This window comes from Truncatella angustata (genome assembly GCF_020726525.1).
Source record: "Truncatella angustata strain MPI-SDFR-AT-0073 chromosome Unknown BKA67scaffold_2, whole genome shotgun sequence".
Taxonomy (NCBI): Eukaryota; Fungi; Ascomycota; class Sordariomycetes; order Amphisphaeriales; family Sporocadaceae; genus Truncatella; species Truncatella angustata.
In genome coordinates this window covers 1,987,475-2,007,666 of record NW_025763382.1, presented here as the reverse complement: position 1 = coordinate 2,007,666, position 20,192 = coordinate 1,987,475, and the positions used below count along the sequence as shown (strand labels likewise).

At 49.5% G+C, this 20,192-nt stretch overlaps 6 protein-coding genes across 6 annotated transcripts; 5 read left to right on the top strand and 1 right to left on the bottom strand.

The window, feature by feature from the left end:
• Positions 1-1,734: 1,734 nt before the first annotated feature.
• BKA67DRAFT_672536 (uncharacterized protein) lies at positions 1,735-4,030 on the top strand (the record flags this gene model as incomplete). Its single annotated transcript, XM_046108717.1, has 3 exons — positions 1,735-2,287; positions 2,341-2,399; positions 2,564-4,030. The coding sequence occupies 3 exons, from the start codon at positions 1,735-1,737 to the stop codon at positions 3,887-3,889; spliced, it is 1,938 nt and encodes a 645-aa protein (XP_045961026.1). The 3' UTR covers positions 3,890-4,030.
• A 530-nt stretch (positions 4,031-4,560) lies between these two features.
• On the top strand, positions 4,561-7,676 carry BKA67DRAFT_553103 (V-type proton ATPase subunit A). Its single transcript, XM_046101892.1, has 5 exons — positions 4,561-4,873; positions 4,967-5,045; positions 5,096-7,117; positions 7,170-7,390; positions 7,446-7,676. The coding sequence occupies exons 1-5, from the start codon at positions 4,745-4,747 to the stop codon at positions 7,575-7,577; spliced, it is 2,583 nt and encodes an 860-aa protein (XP_045961025.1). The 5' UTR covers positions 4,561-4,744; the 3' UTR covers positions 7,578-7,676.
• Positions 7,677-7,946: 270 nt separating this feature from the next.
• On the top strand, positions 7,947-9,639 carry BKA67DRAFT_655099 (uncharacterized protein; the record flags this gene model as incomplete). The annotated part of the gene is made up of 2 exons (XM_046106685.1): positions 7,947-8,538; positions 8,591-9,639. The coding sequence occupies 2 exons, from the start codon at positions 7,947-7,949 to the stop codon at positions 9,637-9,639; spliced, it is 1,641 nt and encodes a 546-aa protein (XP_045961024.1).
• A 520-nt stretch (positions 9,640-10,159) lies between these two features.
• Positions 10,160-12,961, bottom strand: BKA67DRAFT_655098 (uncharacterized protein; the record flags this gene model as incomplete). Its single annotated transcript, XM_046106684.1, has 7 exons — positions 10,160-10,360; positions 10,475-10,663; positions 10,919-11,141; positions 11,229-12,012; positions 12,065-12,110; positions 12,258-12,524; positions 12,890-12,961. 7 exons carry the CDS (start codon positions 12,959-12,961, stop codon positions 10,160-10,162), a joined length of 1,782 nt encoding a protein of 593 aa, XP_045961023.1.
• Positions 12,962-14,113: 1,152 nt separating this feature from the next.
• On the top strand, positions 14,114-15,683 carry BKA67DRAFT_655097 (uncharacterized protein; the record flags this gene model as incomplete). Its single annotated transcript, XM_046106683.1, has 4 exons — positions 14,114-14,270; positions 14,320-14,384; positions 14,579-14,674; positions 14,736-15,683. 4 exons carry the CDS (start codon positions 14,114-14,116, stop codon positions 15,681-15,683), a joined length of 1,266 nt encoding a protein of 421 aa, XP_045961022.1.
• Positions 15,684-16,874: 1,191 nt separating this feature from the next.
• On the top strand, positions 16,875-18,903 carry BKA67DRAFT_688179 (general substrate transporter). The gene is made up of 3 exons (XM_046109067.1): positions 16,875-17,357; positions 17,411-18,198; positions 18,247-18,903. The coding sequence occupies exons 1-3, from the start codon at positions 17,189-17,191 to the stop codon at positions 18,853-18,855; spliced, it is 1,566 nt and encodes a 521-aa protein (XP_045961021.1). The 5' UTR covers positions 16,875-17,188; the 3' UTR covers positions 18,856-18,903.
• Positions 18,904-20,192: the final 1,289 nt, after the last annotated feature.

Below are 20,192 nucleotides of genomic sequence, written 5' to 3'. Positions count from 1 at the left end.
TAAATACTCGTTTGGCCCTCCGAAGCGAGCACGGGATATCCGAACGGGTTTTTCATTCGCCTGCAAACCTCTGACCTGCAGCGAGATGTTTCGTAATAAAGCGTGCTCGGAGTCCGGTCTCTGATGGGATTCTCTGCCCTGCCCGCCCGCCACCAGGCTTCATGCTTCGGCTTGAATCGGCCAAGCTTCAGCATTTTAAGCTAAACGCCAAATCCGAGCACACCTGACAGCTGCTTAGACCGAAGGTGCCAAAGCTCGCAAAGCTTCTCAGGCACGGAGTGTTCCTGAGAGGTCAAGTGACCAATGCCTGACTCGGAGCTAAGAAATTTGCATTCTTCTAGTCTAGAGGCGATTTGCAACATTAGTATCAAAATATGCTAGCTCTCGCCCATGATAACGGTAGGCTTATTATGTCAGACGTCACCCTAATGGATACTGCGATATCGCTCGTAGCGGATATCGTACTTTGGAAAGACTGAGAAGGAATTCAGCCGAGAACGGTGATGTGATCCTGCTTGCACTCCCATGCTGGGTATCTTGGGTACATCATGTTGTGTGTTCTTGAGCAACTACCAGCAAATACCGATTTTGAAGCACACAAAAACGGTTCAAAGCAGCAACTCCTACTCCGTACGTTACAATAAATTCCCCAGCTTGTGGTCTGCAGCGGAGCTAGCAGAAAGAAAACGACAGGGTCTTTACCCCAGATTCTCTTTTCGCCTTACGGGAGCCGCTTCGCCGCCTTCCGCTGCAACCCAGATCTTTGGCGGCAGGCTTTAAAAACTGTATTCTGTAGGTACAATGTACATTTCATATTTTTGCCCCATAGCGTTGGAAATGGTCTCCAACACAAATCTCACTCGACCTCACCGACCCAGAAAAAAAACCCCCCAAAAGTACACAACACCTGGCGCAAGTGAGAAGTCTCGTCATAAGGGGTTTGTATGGCGCTGGTTGTTCCTATTACTCATTCTCGTCCAACCAGAGCATAGGTCTGGTCTTGGCCATGGCCCCATTGCCCTGCGGTCCGTTGGCGCTTGAGAGGGTGTTCAGGTGACAAAGAAGTATTCAAGCCGTCGTACTATCCCTGGTTTTTATTACCCAATCCGTGATCAATGGAATCGCTCCTTTGGTTCAACGTACCCTGAGGCAAAAGTCTATCCGTCCAACATTTGTTATATTTATTTTAGGGTGCATGGCGGAAACGAGCAAGATGTCGTTGCCTGCCTGTGGTATTACTCACCTGCCCAGCCGACTAGCCTACCAGACACAACCACTTACACAATCGCAGTCTTAGCTCGGATGTTTTGCGCTCCTCTCGTTACGTATTCGCAACCTCATCCTCTTGATTTCGACAACAGCCCATGCAGCAATAACGGCCCAGCTCAATAAAAGGAAAAAAGAATACGACCAACGGCTCAGTTCATCATCAGTTCCTACGTGTCACGAATTCCTCGCCATTTCCAAGGACCCTACATCACTTATTCCCCGCATTGCGCCAACCCAAGCTCTTACCTAACAACTCGACGTATTGACTAATAGAAAGTCCATATTGGTCGTCTGTGCCTACCGTCTGTGAAACCGGTACCTAATTACGCATCCGGGGAAGACTCCAGTTGCCAAACTTTTACACTCAGGGCGCGCTGGAAACACGCTATTGAAGAGCAATTTCGCATTGCGCAAGGACCAGACTTGCCTGTCCAAGCTGACTATCCCTTGTCGCAAATATCAGTCATGGTCACGACACCAACCTTCTCTGGATTGGGACCACCCGAGCAATGTTTCTCAACGGAACTTAAGACCGGCCCTACTCCCCAGACTAAAATGGTAGGCCACGACCAGAGCCACCAACCACGAGAAATATCTCCTGACAAATCTGGCCGATCATCCTTCTCGTCAGTACGCGAGAACGATTCGGATCTCGCTCAGACCTTTACTAGCACCAAGGTATCTTCCTACCTCAAAGAGGCTGAACAAGAAGACCAAGCCATAGACGATTTACCGTCACCTCTTGATATGGCTACATGCACTAAGACGCAATTCAGGCCACCGCTTACACAACCACACAGCAGACTGCATGGCAACTGGCTGCCTGCTGTCGCTGCCGATGGCTTCCAGGGATGGAAGCAGATTGGTGTTAAAGGCAAGACGGCGAGTAGAAGCTTCGGTGACTTACAGGCATTGAGGATAGTATGGTCAGCGCCAGCAACTCAACCTAAGCCGAAGAGCCCTGGCCGACCACTACCCGGGCACGCTCCGATTGAGCAACTGCCTCTTGAACTTCTGGGTGAGTCGACGCAAAATGCTTGAAAGAACGACATAACCGCTGACAAACTGTAGGTTCTATTATTGAACACCTCATCCTTGATATACCACCTAACGGCATTTCTGCCCGTAATGTAAGTGGTCTCGTAACTATGTGTCCTAAATGTTTCCTTAACGTTTTCCCTAGAAACTCCATGGGAGTTCTTCTTGTGTGAAATTTCTAGAGAAAGACATCTGCCCCTACCAGCATCAATCTGAATGTGGAAAGACGGAGGAGCTAACCTTTGATTGTGACTAGGTGGATTTGATGTCACTACTAGTGACCTCGAAGACATTGCACACGGCAACGCTGAATGCCCTATACAGGAACATCACGATTCCCCACTCAAGAATCTTCCGAAAGTTCCTTAACCACATTTCGGCAAACCAGGAGCTCGGCACTGTTGTTCGGCGCCTGGATTTCAGCCATTTCAACCCTCAGATCTTCTTCTCGACTGCTTCGGAGCGGCTCACTACTCAGAACCTGACGCCTGAGACTCTATTGAAATGCCTCGAGCTTACTCCCTATTTGAGGGAGTTCTTGGCACAGGAGTACATTGATGAGGAAATCAGCGAGGGCGTTTTGAAGAAGCTCTTTTTCCGTCTCGAGAGACTCCAGGCTATCGATTTTACGGGCTGCCACGCAGCCCCGTTCAAGGATGCCATGTCGTCGCTCGTGGCGGGTGAGTGGCCGGAGACACTGTCAATTTTGCGACTGTCTTTTCACAAATGTACCAACCTACCATCCGAGGTCTTTTCCACTATGCTGCCCAGACTGGCTCAGTTAACCCATCTGGACGTGGCTGGCACGCGCATCACCGACGAGGCCCTCCTGTCAATTCCGCACACGGCTAGGCTTTCTCATTTAAATCTGGCCAAGTGTAAGCTGTTGACAGCAGAAGGTGTCGTCGACTTCATTACCAACCACCCTGCTGCTAAGGAACTCGTCTTTCTTAGTCTCGCTGCTGACGCTACAAGTCATCAACTCTTGGAAGCGGAAGATGTCACCGCTTTGCTCCCTCACCTGCCTGCGACGCTGCGCTCGTTGAGTCTAAAGGGTAGCATCATGGATGCCACCCACATCGACATGCTACGTCCTTTGGCCAAGCACCTTGAGGAGCTCTCCTTGGGCAGACGGATGAAGATCAGCGATGTTGAACGTATCTTCAGACCCGATGAGAATGATGACGACTACAGCATGGAAATTGATTGGGTTCCACATTCTCTCAAGTATATCGACCTTTCCGACTACACAACCTCTGAGTTGGACCTAAGCTCTCTTTTGAACCGGAGAACTTCGATCCTGGAAAAGTACTCAGCGCCACTGGAGGTCGTCGAGGTCAGCGAAGACGCGTACAAGCGTCTGGCGAAATCGTCGAGCGTCGAAAGATGTGGCTGGACGGTTACGGAGTTTGGTAACCGGGCCTGGCTGGTACGGAAACAGGCAGCAGAAGATGATCAGAGAGACTCTGGTCTACGTTCATGGAAATCCGGTGCCTCTTTTTGGGGCATGCGAAAGATACCCATGGCCAAGCAGGAAGTTGGTGGCATGTACGGATCGTACATGTTCAAGCGAAAGTTGTGATTTGAAACATCGGGCCGGCGCCCTCTCCTCTCTCTGGGTTGTTCTCTGTTTCCCTCATACGATATCCTATGGCATGCAATCATCTCTCTTCACTTTCTCCGCACCTTCTCGTTTTTATTTTATTTTCCTTGTCAAGTTTCACGACGTTCAGATCCATGGTTCATTGCAAGAGCGTGGCGCCTTGGGATAACGAAAAGTTCTGTAATAAAAATAGTTCAGCATCAGCATTCATCATAGCGTAGGAATCATTCGTAGGATAGTATGAATCACGAAACATGATTAATGATACCCATCTCTGTGGCTTGTTGTGCCTTCATGCAATTGACTGGTAGAGGCCTGTCAGTACACGACAAAGGCAGAACCCGGACTTTGGTGCAACTCGACCACCCGCCATTTGAGAGCTACCAGACAGCGCGACTTGACGACAGAACACATGTTACTCTTTATATGAGACGTGGTAGAGACTCGGACGAGCTTACCTAGGTATCTACATGGTGTAGGTTGAAGGGGGATGGGCATGCATTGGCACGGTACCTCCTTAAGTCCATAGAGTCAGTAGGTACCTAGCTTACAACAATGTGGAGTAGATTGGCTGGCAGTGCCAACTCCCGAGGTTGCATATGTATCCAAAGCATAACGAATGTTATGACGTTTTGCCCCCAAAACGGTGCCAAGCCACTAGTCTATGCATATATGTCACTCGACACCCCGATATTGGAGTAGCCTAAATCCATCCAGGCTCTGCCAGGCAATGACATTTGTCTTGCTGCTGTGGCCAAGCTTGCAACCTCAACGTTGCCGAGATACAATCGGCATCAATTCTACGACGCAGCTTGGGAGCCACCACCGCCCATCATGGCTCCATCCTCGACGTCCATGTTCCGCTCAGCGGACATGAGCATGGTGCAGCTGTATATCTCAAATGAAATCGGAAGAGAGGTCGTCAACGCTCTTGGAGAGCTTGGTTTGGTCCAGTTCCGTGATGTACGTCAACCCGACGCCCCTTGTCTGGCCTCTTCATGCCCAGCAGCGACAACAGTGCCACGATCAAACCATTCTTTCTAACTTCATATGTAGCTGAACAGCGATGTCACCGCCTTCCAGCGAACTTTTACACAGGAAATCCGACGCCTCGACAATGTCGAACGCCAGCTCCGTAAGTCCCGCCTGTGCACCACTCCACCATGATGGCTCCTAACTATACAGGCTACTTCCACGGTCAGATGGAAAAGGCCAAAATCCCTCTGAGGAAGCTGGATCTCGATGTCGAAAGCCTCGCTTCTCCTACCACGCACGAGATCGATGAGCTGGCTGAGCGCAGCCAGAGCCTCGAGACACGAGTCGCGTCCCTCAACGAGAGCTACGAAACCCTCAAGAAGCGAGAGGTTGAACTGACCGAGTGGCGATGGGTTTTGAGGGAGGCAGGTGGCTTCTTCGACCGGGCTCACGGCAATGTGGAGGAAATTCGACGATCTACTGAGGATGACGATGCTCCTCTCCTGCAGGACGTTGAGCAGCACGGACAGGCTCCGGATGCCGATCGATCCTTCACCGGCATGAACATCGGCTTCGTTGCCGGTGTCATCCCTCGTGACCGTACTGGTCCATTTGAGCGCATTCTCTGGCGTACCTTGCGCGGTAACCTGTACATGAACCAGTCCGAGATCCCAGAGCCTCTAGTCGACCCCACGACAAACGAGACTGTCAATAAGAACGTCTTTGTCATTTTCGCTCACGGCAAGGAGATTTTGGCCAAGATTCGTAAGATCTCCGAGTCTATGGGCGCAGAGCTCTACAAGGTCGATGAGGACAGCAACGAGCGTCGGGACCAGGTGCACGAGGTCAACGTCAGACTTAATGATCTCCAGAACGTGCTCAGAAACACCCAGAACACGCTGGAGGCTGAGTTGACTCAGATTGCCCAGTCGCTCTCCGCCTGGATGATTCTCGTCACCAAGGAGAAGGCCGCATACCAAACGTTGAATCTTTTCTCCTTCGATCGTCAGCGACGTACTCTCATTGCAGAAGCTTGGTGTCCGACAAACGATCTGCCTCTCATTCGCTCGACTCTACAAGATGTCACCAATAGAGCAGGTCTCTCTGTCCCCTCCATCATCAACGAGATCCGGACCAACAAGACACCTCCCACATACCTCAAGACTAACAAGTTCACCGAGGCCTTCCAAACTATCATCAACGCTTATGGTACCGCTACTTACCAGGAGGTCAACCCTGCCCTTCCTGCTATAGTCACCTTCCCTTTCCTGTTCGCTGTCATGTTTGGTGACTTTGGACATGCTGTCATCATGCTGCTTGCTTCGTTGGCCATGATTTACTGGGAGAAGCCCCTCAAGAAGGTTACCTTTGAACTGTTCGCCATGATCTACTATGGTCGCTACATTGCTCTCGTCATGGCCGTCTTCTCGCTCTACACTGGTCTTATATACAACGACGTCTTCTCTATGTCGTTCACTTTCTTCGACAGTGCATGGAAGTGGGACGTCCCCGAAGGTTGGGAGGAAGGCAATACCCTGACCGGTGTCGTCAAGAGCGACTACCGATATCCTTTCGGTCTGGACTGGAGATGGCACGGAACCGAGAATGACCTTCTCTTCAGCAACAGTTACAAGATGAAGATGAGTATTATCCTCGGATGGGCTCACATGACCTACTCACTTGTGCTTTCTTGGTTCAATGCCCGCCATTTCAAGAAGCCTATCGACATATGGGGTAACTTCCTTCCGGGCATGATCTTTTTCCAGTCGATCTTTGGCTATCTTGTCATCTGTATTATCTACAAGTGGTCGGTTGACTGGCCTGCTAAGGGTGCTTCCCCACCCGGATTGCTCAACATGTTGATCTACATGTTCTTGCGACCAGGAGAGTTAGATGGACAACTCTACCCTGGACAGGCTACTGTTCAGATTATTCTACTTCTCCTTGCTTTCATCCAAGTTCCTATTCTTCTGTTTTTGAAGCCGTTCTATCTTCGCTGGGAGCACAACCGAGCTCGCGCTAAGGGCTATCACGGTATCGGTGAAAACTCGAGAGTGTCTGCCCTCGATGACGATGACGAGGGCAATGGACACATTGGCAATGGTAGAGCCAGCTTCGAGTCCGAAGATGGTGGTGGTGGTGCCGCAATCGCCCAGGTCGACGAGGGTGAAGAAGGACACGGCGAGTTCGAGTTCAGCGAAATCATGATTCACCAAGTCATCCACACTATCGGTATGTTCGCCATAAAGGTCGCAAGGTCTCACCTCTACTAACGTCTTTGTAGAATTCTGCTTGAACTGTATCTCCCATACTGCTTCATATCTTCGACTTTGGGCCCTGTCTCTCGCTCACCAGCAGCTCAGTATTGTCCTTTGGCAGATGACCCTTGAACCCGCGCTCGCCAAGACAGGCGTTGTCGGTGTCATCATGATTGTGGTCGCATTCTACCTTTGGTTCTTCCTTACCTGTGCTATCCTTATTGCCATGGAAGGATGTTCTGCCATGGTGAGTCATTTGTCTTGGACACATTTCGTTATATGGCCACTAACATTGTCAATAGTTGCACTCTCTTCGTCTACAATGGGTCGAAGCGCAATCCAAGTACGCAGAATTTGCTGGTCACATGTTTACGCCCCTTTCTTATGGCACTCTATTAGAAGAGGACGAGGGGTTGGCAGAGTTCAGGGGTTAAACCCTTCGATGTTGTGAACTGATTATGTATAGATACAATTGTAGGTTCGAGGTCGTAGTCATAGCATAGAGAAACAACTGTTATATACGAAACGTTACTTGAAGCTTCACTACTAGTACGGATTCATTCTAAACAATTTGCTTACAGAATGGCAGCCATCAAATAAGCTGACGTGATGACCTAGAAGCAATCATTCGGCCGCTGACGCCGAGAACCAACTAATAAATGGAAACGAAGAGCATCACGCGGTGGGCAGGTAAATCCTTCAGGCAGAGCGTCAGCAATCATAAAGTGCGCACCCCTAGTTATTATCGGACCCCATTCAATGGCATTTTTAACCCCGCAAAAGTCGACTTGCCCGTCTCGAAGATGGCGGTCGCTCCACCCTACGATGGGCCGCTCGATATTAAGTCTAAGACAATCGACGTAGGCACCGGCACTGGAACTGCTTTGGAACGATTGGTAGGAGAAGCGAACCCCGATGATGGCGTGGCGAGGCGCTTGGAGACCGTAGCTTGCTACGCTATTGCTATCTCAGCGGAATCCTACTCAACATTCGTGTTGGGCACCGAAGAATTGCGGCGGGAACTCAGGGCTGTTCCGGACACGGGGAGCGGTACCAGGCGCTTGGTAGTGCTCCATGGTCTCCCGGTCGAGTACACAAGTGTTCTCGGCGACGAGTACGGCGTCGATGCTGGTTGGGTTGCATCCTTGTCGGCAGGAAGAGGAACCCGGCGCCAAAGAGCCGGGAGGTCTCCTACTGTCCCTCTTATTACCAGTTATGAGTTCCCTGAACCCATGAAGGGGGCTCGTGCGGAATCCGAGGGCGTCGGTGGCTGGGAGCAGGTAGGAGGGGGTGGGACGGCCCGGGACTTAGATTTCTCGCGCGGTCGCGTTTCCCGCGCCGCCGTCGAAACCTTGTTCTGCCGGGCTACTCTGTTGGAGGATGTAAACGTGAACAGTAAGTCTGGTTTTAGTGTTTGCATAGAGCGAAGCTAAGTTTTCAATCACAGTGTTGTTCCTGAATCGTTCGATTTCGAGCGATAAGTCATGCTTCCTCGAAAAGTCGAGGCCGGAAGACGCCGAAAGCTTCGAGCGTCGTCTCTGGCAATATCTGGAGGAGAAGCAGGAGCACTCCTTCAACCTTTCAGGAACGTTAGAACTGCTCGCCTACGAACAGTGGGTCGATTTCTTCGAGGCGTTGCGACCAGGTGTGGATAGTAGTTCCGGGGAGTTCACAGCTCTGTTTTGGCAGATCCAGAGCTCCTTGGAGAGAAATCTCATCACCTCACATGACCAAAGGACTACAGGCGATAATCCACTCCAGTTCAGGTGGAAGAGACTTTTAGATCGTAGCGAGCGCTACAGACGACTGGTTGTCGATCTACGAGGGTCGCCAGTGCAGGTCGACAGATTGCAGCAGGAGCCTCCTCGCCAAGTTTTACCGTCCAGAAAATTCGATCTGTTCGACAGGCATAGTATAAGTACCGAAGACAACCAGCGAGGCTTGGACCGTGTGAGTTACCTGGGCGGTGTGCTTCTTCCGATCTCAATCGTCTCAGGCATCCTGTCCATGGGCGAGACGTTTGGGCCGAGAGGCGACATGTTCTATGTCTTCTGGGCCGCCGCCGTGCCCTCCACGATCCTGACTTTACTCGTCATCTATGCCGACTCCATACGTCAGGAGGTCGTCTGGGTTGAGACCACGGTGGCAGGAGCGAGCAGCGAGCATGAAGTTTTTGGCCGCCGCCCCATCTACGCGAGAAAGCACAAGAGACTGCATAGGAGCTCGACACCGAATATAGAGCAGGGTGTTCCCTATAGCTACTCGGAGCCTGTTACAGTGCCAATTTCCGAGCGGTTCAATAATCCCGTGCCGGATCACGACGTGCAGTCTGTCGCGTCTGAGCCGACCGCGGTGCTGCAGCAGAGGTTCGGAGGTGACAAGAAGCCAAAAGCGTGGAAGCGGAGGGAGTTGGGTTGGACGGGAGCTGCAATGTGTATATTGCAGTTGTCCAGAGTCAAAAAGACACAGAAATTGCCTTCAGGCATGCGCAGATAAGTCAGGTAGAACTGTACGAGATTTCACAATATTCACAAAGCGTTACATCGCGCTTCTTGCCTAAGTAGCTGAGTATCACAGACTGGGTTAAATTAAAAATCTCTGAATATCGTAGTCATCAATTCGGTTCTTGTCAAGGGCTCGTTGACTAGACTACTCCCAAAGCGTCCCATATCACTCAGTTCTCACTACTCCAATAGAAAGACCTACCGCTTTTTAGCAACCACTTCATTTCACACATTTACGGCTTCCCTTTTCAAAGGTCAAATTGTGACTGGCCCAGCAACTCAGCCTTGCGTCTCTCGAGCATGGAATAGTACTGCTGCATCTCCATAGGCTTCTGCGCGTATGGCTCGGCTGTGTAAGTGCCCTGCCCATGGCCATTGAAGTGAACCTTCCAGGCTGCGGAGCATTAGCGATGGGATTACTCCAGTATATTTTTGGGGGAGATGAGCATACTGCTAGCATCAAAAGCAAGATATGACCAACTATCATTTAGGTATGCTGTGTCTGCTCCGACTCAGATTGTCTTCTGGCCAGGTGCTGGGCGGAGTTGCTTGACATCAGCCGCAAGTTTCACCAGCCCGGCGACGAAGGCGAGGGCTATTTCTCTGCCGAAACACTCGTGCATGCCGTAGCCGAACGCCGGAACATATTCTGTGTTACGGTAAGGGTCGAACTTGTTCAGCGTTTTGGACCTCCTCTGGATTTTGTCCTGCCTCTTCCCGGGAAGCGATCAGTACCTCGGATACTCACAGCGCAACGTGAGACTGTAAGGAGTCCAGTAGCGGTGTCCACTCTGTTTTGGGAACTTACCAACAAGATAATGGCGTACCTGGCTCGACCTTCTGGCCTTCATGCTCAGTTGCTTGCGCCGCAATACGCATGGCATGCTGAGTAGTCGTGAGACGCTACCCTTCTGCAACATATACATGGAGAGTTGCATCTTCACTCTTTTGGGCGATAGTCTGGACCAGATGGATATATTCTCGGGATTCAAGAAGAATGCCAGGACTTCGTAGAACTGCGGAAGTATCAGTATAATTTTATTTTGATAGGCCATTAACTCGTTAAACTGGGATATATCTGTTTCTGCGTCCAAAAGCTTGCTTCTAAATTGGAATGATCTGTTTTCAGTGGAAGTTTCCGTCGAGCTCCCTGAAAATCATTGTTGTTTTACACAAGAACTATGGGAGAAACGAGCACAAAATCCCAAGCCCATGCCCGGGACTAGAGCTTGATACGGCGGTCTTAGATAAATTTAGATGGTCGTACTTACCGCTGTTACTGGCACGCCAACGCCGCCGAATACTGTTAACCATAGAGTGTCGACTACGCGGTACACTGGATTGCCCTGGTTCAACAGTTCCCCAACGAGCAACAGACCGACAGCACGTGGTGAGCCTTTCTTGATATAGGCCTTTCGTGTCACTGTATTGCTAAGAGCCAGAATAACGCCCAATCCAAGTCCACGGCCAAGCTTCACTTCGGTGACCAGCTTGCTGGTCGGTTCAACGATGGCTTTGACACCTTCCGCCGCGCGGCAGCGACGATTGAAGACCTGGCCGGGGTCGTTGTTGTTTGATCACCAGATCCTGGTGTTGAGAAGATGCTTGTACAGCTCAGCTGTACCAAGAGTGCCTTCGGGGTTCTCGTCGGTGCGCAAGCCAAGGTAGAAGAGATCGGTGAGCATCTGGGCGTTCAGAGGGATGGCGATATCCCGAATAATGTACAACTGATGACGCTCCTCCTTGAGCTTGAAGAATTCCTTCTCAATCAACTGTTTACCAACACACTCAATGCAGTCGTGAATGGCCTCGTGCAAGTTCGTGGCCTTGCTCAACGCTTTTGTGATGCTGACGCGGTTTTCGTGGTTCTTCGCATCGGTACCGGAAAGCATGTACCAGTTGTAGTCTTTCTTTCCAGGAAAGATGGAGTTCATAGCAGGGAGCCACGGCACAGGAAACTGCTTCGTGTTTTCCGATACCTGCTTGATCGCAGCGGATGATTTGAGAACGACCAACTTTCGAGGCGGCGTTGGATCATCCGTAGTGAACTGGTCAAAGGTGCCAAGCTCTTTGGCGGTCTTCTCGTTTGCCTGCTTTGTGTACATGGGCTGCATCACCGTGATGGAGTTGAATGGGAACCACCCTGGGAGGCCTCGCTGGATGAGCTTGTATAGCATCGACCCAACCATTGTCATGTAGTCTTGCTGTATTTCATTGTATCCCCAGCTCGTCAGGTTGTAGATAGTGAAGTCTATGGTGTTGAACCTATCAGACCGGATAATAATGACAGCGTCAGATAGGACTGCTCTGCCTACTGTGTAGGTTGGGCAGATACTACTACCGGCATTCAGAGCCGGCTTTATGTCTTCAATCATGAGACCGGGTTACAGCTCGACGCTCAATGCCATCGAACGTACGCACGCTTGGGTCTTTGGGAATACTGTGCTCTAATCTGAGTAGGGCCTGACCTGGTTCAGCCATACCAACATTCTAAAAAACATATGGATTTCTGCCTGGAAAGAGCTTGCTGAAGAATCGAGTGATCTAGGCGCCGTCCTTTTTGGAGATGCACGAGTGGAAGCGGTACAGCAAATTAAATTCGACACTGACCTGGTTGCCGACACCATGCGGGACACCCTCACCGTAAAGAGATGCAAGATCAAGGTAAGACGAAGCACCAGACTTTTTCATTTCTGTTCTGTTCGTCCGGAAGATGTCATGGATAATAATGGCGGCGTGATAGAACAGCATAGAGGAAATACCAGCTGGTTTTTCCTTGAACTTTTCATCGTCAGGAGCCATCAAAAGGTCAAACAGAAGGCCTGCGTCGGGCTTTACACCGTTTAGACGCTTCGTATTCTGCACAGACTTCGCATACTAAGATACACAGACTTAGCAATGGCCTTTTAGTTGCAGATTATATACTTGAAAGAATATTCAATCATCGGAATATTCCAAGGGCAAAAGTTGCCATGCCAAGTAAAATGTAATCCATAACCATTTGAAGAGGGACAAGAGAATGGTGTTGGAAAATACTTCCGGGGGTGCTGGCATGCCCCAGGTTTGGCTGGATGATATTATTGACGCTGCCGTCAGGCATTCGTTATTCATGCATGACATCAAGAGCTTGAGGGACTTGTTCACTAAGAACAATATCGCTATCTGGAGCCTTGAATTTAATAGTATCGTACGTTTTGCTCTTGTCGGCTGCGGCTTGTTCTTTGGAGTTGACGACATCATACTTCACGTCGCCACCAACGTAAGTCAGTGGTAGATGCTGTAGATTCTCCCAAAGCTCCAACCTCAGGCTTCATCTTGACGTCCGTTATCATTAACTATATTTCACAGACCACGCCGACTTTCATAACCCCGAGTGCAAAAGCTTCTCGCTCATGCCTTCAATCCCGCAACGAGAGTTGAGCAATTGATACATGTGACGACAGTCAGCTCGCACACTAGATTTAGCTCGTCTTACCTCACTGCTTATTTATGACCACGCATCGTGACTGGGTGACAGATCATGTTGGTACTGCCGCGCTGCTGCCCCAAATTTATACATTACACAGCACTGTCTCGGATCAAGAACGAGCCGGCTGGATATATTCGGCTACATCCCGAGTTACTCGAGATTCTTAATTCAAAAGTAGGAAGGAAATTAGTTTTGGAAGCTACGAGAAGCCAAGTAAACTCCCAGTGAGGGCTTTGCTTTCTGAAATCTTAAACGCCTGCAACTAGTATCGGTCCTTGAATACCATGGGTCAAGCCAAAGCCAAGCTTGCCGACATGGACCGTGGCTGTCGCCGGTGTTTCTCCGGAGAGCCTGACGTATCATTGAAAGCATATGAGGAACACACGACTTGTAAGAGCTAACATGTATGCCTTCCTGTAGAGTGGCAGACTCAAGAATTGCGCCTTATGCGAACCAGTTGTGTAACAGGCAGCATTTCGCCTTATCGTGTCCCATTCTTCTTCATCTTTCATGATATACTGAAGGTTATGTATCAGATCTACATCTGAGGATTTATGTACCGCAGCTAATGTGTCAACAATTGGAGCCTGGCCCGCTTCCGCATTTACCAGTGAAGGCTGAACAATTTGACTGCAATAATTCACCGCAGCGGCTGCTTGCATGGCGGCGTGGCCAAAATATGCACTGTGATGTTTCGCTTGTATCGCTACTGGGCTGGCAGAATTTCACAAGTGATATCTTGTTGAGAAAATTATTTACCGGTAAGATAGCAGGTAACTTGCTGAGCGACAAACTACGTGTCTCAACATCGGTCCGAAGTTGTGTCACCTAACTTTCATACTTCTGATAGGTACAGCGTGCTGGTTATGGTCGAACATAAGGCAAGAGTAAGATAAAAGGAATTCCAGCTTCAAACAGGCCTGCCCGACCATCTAGAGCTTTGCCTTCCATATGTTGAGCTTCCAATATTTTCAACAAGTCAGATCAGGTTTACGAAATGGGTGATCCTGCGCCAGAACGGGAACCCAAGAAGCTGATTCTATGTTTCGACGGGACCGGAAACACTTTCAGTGGATCTAACGCCGACACCAACGTGGTTAAGATCCTGAATAGGCTTGACCGTAATGATCCTCGCCAATACCACTATTACCAAAGTAAATATCCTCTCCTCATGAGCCTTGGTCTGACTAATGTTTTGTGTAGCTGGTGTTGATACATATGATATTAATGAAAAGTCTGTCAATAAGACTTGGTTGGGCTCGATACAGGTATGTATCAAAATGAACAGCATCCTTAACTTTTTTCCTTTTTTTCCTTTTTGAGTGGATATAAGTTGATGAGCGTGTGCATGAAACCTCTGAAAAATTAAGATTGATGATCTCGAGCAAGACCGAGCACTGAAGAAGTTTACTATCTGCCTTGAAAATATTGGCTAACTGGAATACTTTTGATAACTCAACAGAGTTCAATCTCCCAAACCATCGATCAAGGGATTGGAACGACCTTTGACGCACACGTTATGGCGGGCTATCGCTTCTTGATGCGCTATCATGATTCCGTAAGTCTATCTTCTCAAAGCTTGGTCCAGAAGAGTGAGTCCTCATAGTGACTTATGCAAGGGTGACAAGATTTATATGTTCGGCTTCAGCCGCGGCGCCTTTACAGCCAAGCTCTTGACTCGTATGATCAACGCAGTTGGCCTACTGTGCAAGGGCAATGAAGAGATGGTTCCGTTTGCCTATCGCCTTTACCAGAAGTACCTAGCCAGCGGCAAGAAAGATTACAAATACTCTCACCCACGGCACAGCGCAACTTTTCAAGGCGAGCATATTTCAAGGGAGACTGAACAACTCCCAGGTGACAAAGAATGTGATCGTCACAGCGAGGAATATTACGCAGCCTTCAATGAAATAAAGGCATTTAAGGCCCACTTCTGTCGACAGGACATGCGATCGCTCCCAAACGGGGTAGTCCAACAAACTGAGATCACTGTATACTTCCTAGGGATCTGGGATTGCGTAAATTCAGTTGCAATTCTCGAGCAGACAGGATTTCTTCCAGTACCAGTGACGGGAACTGCCAGATACGTTAGACACGCCGTCGCCGTTGATGAACGCCGAGTCAAGTTCAAGGCCGCGCTACTCGCTCAGGATATTACTACCATCGAAAATAATGGCGAGGACATCAAGGAAGTCTGGTTTCCAGGTACATATGGTGATGTCGGCGGAGGCTGGCCAGCAGTACCTGAAAATGCTTTTGATACCCATCAGCCCATGTCAGTATGGCAACGTATCAAGCACTTCTGGATGACTCGACATTCTGAAGGAGCTACCAAGAATGTGCGCGAGGATCTGTTCCAAATGAGTGACATACCGCTTGCCTGGATGATACGGGAGCTCGAGCTAATTGGCAAGCGCGACGGACTCGCTGGGGTCAAATGGTCCAAGAATGTCGAGGGCTTCAAGAACAACTTCAGAGAGCGTGGCGGACTTGAAGCACTCAAGGGAAATATGCATGACTCTTTGTCATTTGGATGTGGCACTGGGTTTTTCAAGGTTCTTCTATAGAAGATTATGGGTATGCACTGCTGTCTTTCAACCCTGACCAAAGCTGATGAAGCCTTAGAATATCTCCCTATCATCAGACGTTGGGAACTTGAAAAGGGCGCCTGGGTAAATGTGCGGCTTCCCCTGAACGGAGGTGCAACTCGAGATATCCCTCCCAATGCCATGCTACACGAGTCGCTTCTATGGCGACTGCGGAACAATATCTCATATTGTCCTAGTAGCAATCATGGCGACCGGGACCCACCATGTCTGAAGCACAAGAATACGGTTGCGGATTTTGAACTCGTTCAGGTGGACGACGAAATCAATGCCAGAGATCTAGATGACCAAACCCAGGCCTCTTACCACAGAACGTACAAATTCAAGACAGCTTAGAAATGATGGTAGGCAGTCCACGGCTGATTCATCGCTTAATGTTAACAGAATGGTGAGGAGTGCTTTATTCAGATCGATCAACGTGGAAAGTCTGGGCGCAGAAAATTGCACAAAAGCAGGGCTGCTGAAGATTTTGATCAACGCAGGGGTTTCGATAGGTAATTTTGCAGTTTAGCTGAAATTCACACAGCACTCAATCGTTACTCACCTTATTTCTGTTAGCTTTGACGGCCTACATGCACCAGAATACTCACGGGGGAAGTGACGCGTTTCACTTCTCGCTCAGTGGTATTCTACTACTCCACTGATCCTGTTCCGTCCGCGACAACTATCTTGTTGAGTACTTGGATATAAGGGACTTATAAGTAGAAACTTAGATGAAGCAATGTAACTGGGTCGACGGGTTGTACTATGGTATAGAGGGTTGAAGAGGGCAACGGGGTAGGTACTAGGTCGATTGCATGGGTGTTTTTTTCGCGATTTTAAGCTCCGAGCCACTTGTACCTTCTCTTCGAAAGAACTTGCCCCACTGCCCTTGTCAAGGCCTGATAACTTAGTAGGATACGGTCTGTCCCCGATCATGATGTATCTTGCATTGAGTAGAATGGAACAAGCTTCATATTTGGGGAGTGCTGAGAATCTGTGGTTGCGGTCTGACGCTAACTTGTGCCCGGCAATGCCACCATAACCCAATCGTTACAGATAATTAGGTGGGAAACTGAGGCACAGATAGTTGTTTATACAAGACAAATTGGTTAGTGTCGTCTTTGACGGCCTGTCCTCTCGTTGATATGCTTTGATTATGTTGTAAGTGAAGGATCGCTATAGATAAATTAGCGTGGCCCACCTGCACATGCGCCGACATGCCGGCTCAGGGATACCCCACAGCTTCGTACTGTGTACTACAGCATGTACTAGGGTAAGCCAGTCTAGAGGTAAGCAAGGTACATAAGTTAACGTTAGTAGGGGCCACCTGCAGGTCCCACATGGGTCAACATTCATGTGTCGACAAAGTCCGAGGCTCCCTTCCTCTCTTCTACCACTACTATCGACTCTATACGCGGGCACATCAGAGCCCCAATGTTTCTGAACAGCCCTTGTTTGCATAGAAGCGTTGAGACATATAGAGGATGGAGAGTTCGCCAAATGCACCCCTGATTTCTCATCAAGAAGGCTGCGATGATGGCTGCGAGCCTGAGGGCGCTCCGGCATCCGGAGATCACGTCAAAAGTGCTGGCATAGGCGCATTCATGTGGCTTTTGGTGTTGTCCGCCGGCATTAGCGGACTGCTGTTTGGCTGTGAGTTCCCGTGTTTGAATGTTTGTTGACCTCGTTGCTGATGCCAATTCAAGACGATACCGGCGTCATCTCTGCGACCCTGGTATCCATAGATGCTTCGCTCGGCAAAGAGCTTACCTCGTTCGACAAATCCATCATAACCGCCTCCACTGCGCTCTTCGCTCTCATCGCGTCCCCCCTTGCCTCGATTCTGGCCGATGTCTTTGGGCGTAAGCAGGTAATTCTCTTGGCGGATATACTCTTCATACTGGGTGCCATTGCACAAGCGGGGAGCTACAGTGTATCCTCCATGGTCCTGGGAAGATCTATTGTCGGAGCCGCCGTGGGAGCGGCTAGCTTTGTCACACCAATGTACATTGCTGAGTTAGCTCCTGCCGAACATCGAGGTCGCCTTGTCACAATGAACAACATGGCTATAACATTCGGTCAGGTAGTCGCTTATGTCACAGGATGGATGTTGACTGAACTTGGTGACCCTTCTACCGGCTGGAGATGGTTGGTAGGACTGGGCGCCGTCCCAGCTGGGGTGCAGTGCTTTCTCCTATTATTCATGCCCGAAACGCCTAGATGGTTGGTCAAGGCCGGTAAATCATCAACTGCACTGAAGGTCATACAGAAGACTCTTGCCTCCGATTCGTTAAGAAGTAGTCAAGTAAAGGCCATTTTGGCAGATATTCAGACTGAAGTCAGGGACGAAGAGCAAGGAAGATTACTCCTTGGAGGCGGCAAGGAGAACCAGAGCTGGCTTCTTGGACTGCGCGGACTCATCAGCGTACAGAAACATCGACGCGCGCTTACAATTGCATGCCTTCTACAATGTCTGCAGCAACTTTGCGGTTTCGTGGGTTCTCAATCGACCCTCAACTTTGAATATTATTAACAGATATAGAACTCACTGATGTATTTCTCGGCAACTATCTTCAAGCTTCTCGGTTTCACCGAGCCGACTCTTGCCTCGCTCACTGTGGCTACGACCAACTTCGTCTTCACTGTGGCGGCACTGCTTCTTATTGACCGTATAGGCCGGCGGCGCATACTGTTATACTCCATCCCTTTCATGGTCGCTGGTCTTGTTATATCTGGCTATGGCTTCAGGTTTGTCAACCTGTCCGAAGCTCCCAAATCCGGATCGTCATCCTCCCAAGACACGGGTGCGGCTATCATTCTAACTAGCATGACGTTGTATGTTGCGTCGTATGCAATTGGCTTGGGAGTGGTGCCCTGGATGCAGAGTGAGTTATTCCCACTCAGTGTGCGCTCTACGGGCAGTGGTATTGCCACTGCCACAAATTGGTCTGCAAACTTCGTCATTGGGTTGACCTTCTTGCCCTTGATGGACGCTCTTACACCAACCTGGACCTTTGTCCTTTATGCCGCAATATGTGCTATTGGCTGGGTTGCAGTATGGCTGATATACCCGGAGACTGCCGGCCTATCTCTTGAACAAACTGCTACGCTGCTCGAACATGGGTTGGGGCGTAAAACGATGACTAAATAGTGCATGACTATCTACCAGTATATATCTCAATATGCGAGTTATTTTCTCAACGCCCTTGAATAGCCAGTCGTTTCTACAACTGGTGAGCTAGCTGAAAACTGTGTTTAAATCGAGAAACATGTTTCACGCCGGACCTCATTGCTGCGTGATAACAGCACACGATGGACACTGTCCTATACCTCCTTAAACTATCCACACGTCTAACTTTCTTCTATGCCAATGCATACAGTTGTTAAAGCACCATGTACTAGTTCTGTTCCCCAAGGTGTTCACCTAGCCTAGGGAGGATTTTATGGCAAAACCAATTGGGATCCTCATTGCCGATTTTAGTGGCAGTCGTTGTACCCCGGTAGCTGCGAGCCGCTGACTAACAGATCCCTACGGAGCAATCGCTGACGCCTAGAAGCTAAACATGGAGCAAGGTTTATCTCCCCTTAACAAATCTGATTCGCGACGTGACTGCTTTCATCCCCCGGGGGATCATATGCTGTAGTACACAGTAAATCTGCTTGGTATATGATCGGTGGGAAACTTGGTCTACTACGAATGTTCCTTGTAGAAAGAACGAAGAAGCGTCTAGTCTAGTCTAGATTATTCATGCATGACAATCGCGCCCTTTTGTTCTTTGGCTTGCACCTGAATTTTCTATCAATTTCCAACACCCCACTGGTTTATACCCAAGACTGGGGCATTAAGACCGAAGACAACCGCTCCGGGTGGTGCATGGATCGGTATTCGCCCTCCGTCGCCTTTTACATCATGGCTGCTTCATTACTCAGCCACTAGAGTTCTCCACCGGCCAGGTTCGCCAAGTTTGAGACTGGGGTGGCAGCGGTGGTATACGGAGTACTACTGTGCAGACAGACCAGAAAATTTTCTGGGAAGGAAAAAAAAAAAGTTTAAGAAACGCCGCCTGGAACGCGGTAAGTCCGCAAGTATTGGCTGACATGCCGTTGCGAAACGACCCCGCCACAATATGTCAACTGGACAGCCAAGGCGGGAATGCCGTCATCTTTTACAATGCGTCCTCGGCTCATTACTCGAGTTCCTTGTCCTTTCTGCAGCGCAAGATATGTGATGGCTTGAAAATTCTGATCGTATTACACACGTACACATCGACTGTTGCTTCAGTGCTGGATAGAAGCGGCCCGCTCTTCACAACACAAGTCCTGACTCCTTATAATTACCAATACCCCTGGAGCGGAATCCACACTTCGTGTTGCCGCGATCATCAAGCTCCATCTAGTGATGGATCCATGACTCCAAATCCGTGAAGCACTTATTAAAGCTAGTTCCCCCTAGTAACAAGAGTAAGATAGACATACAGCTAAGAATAA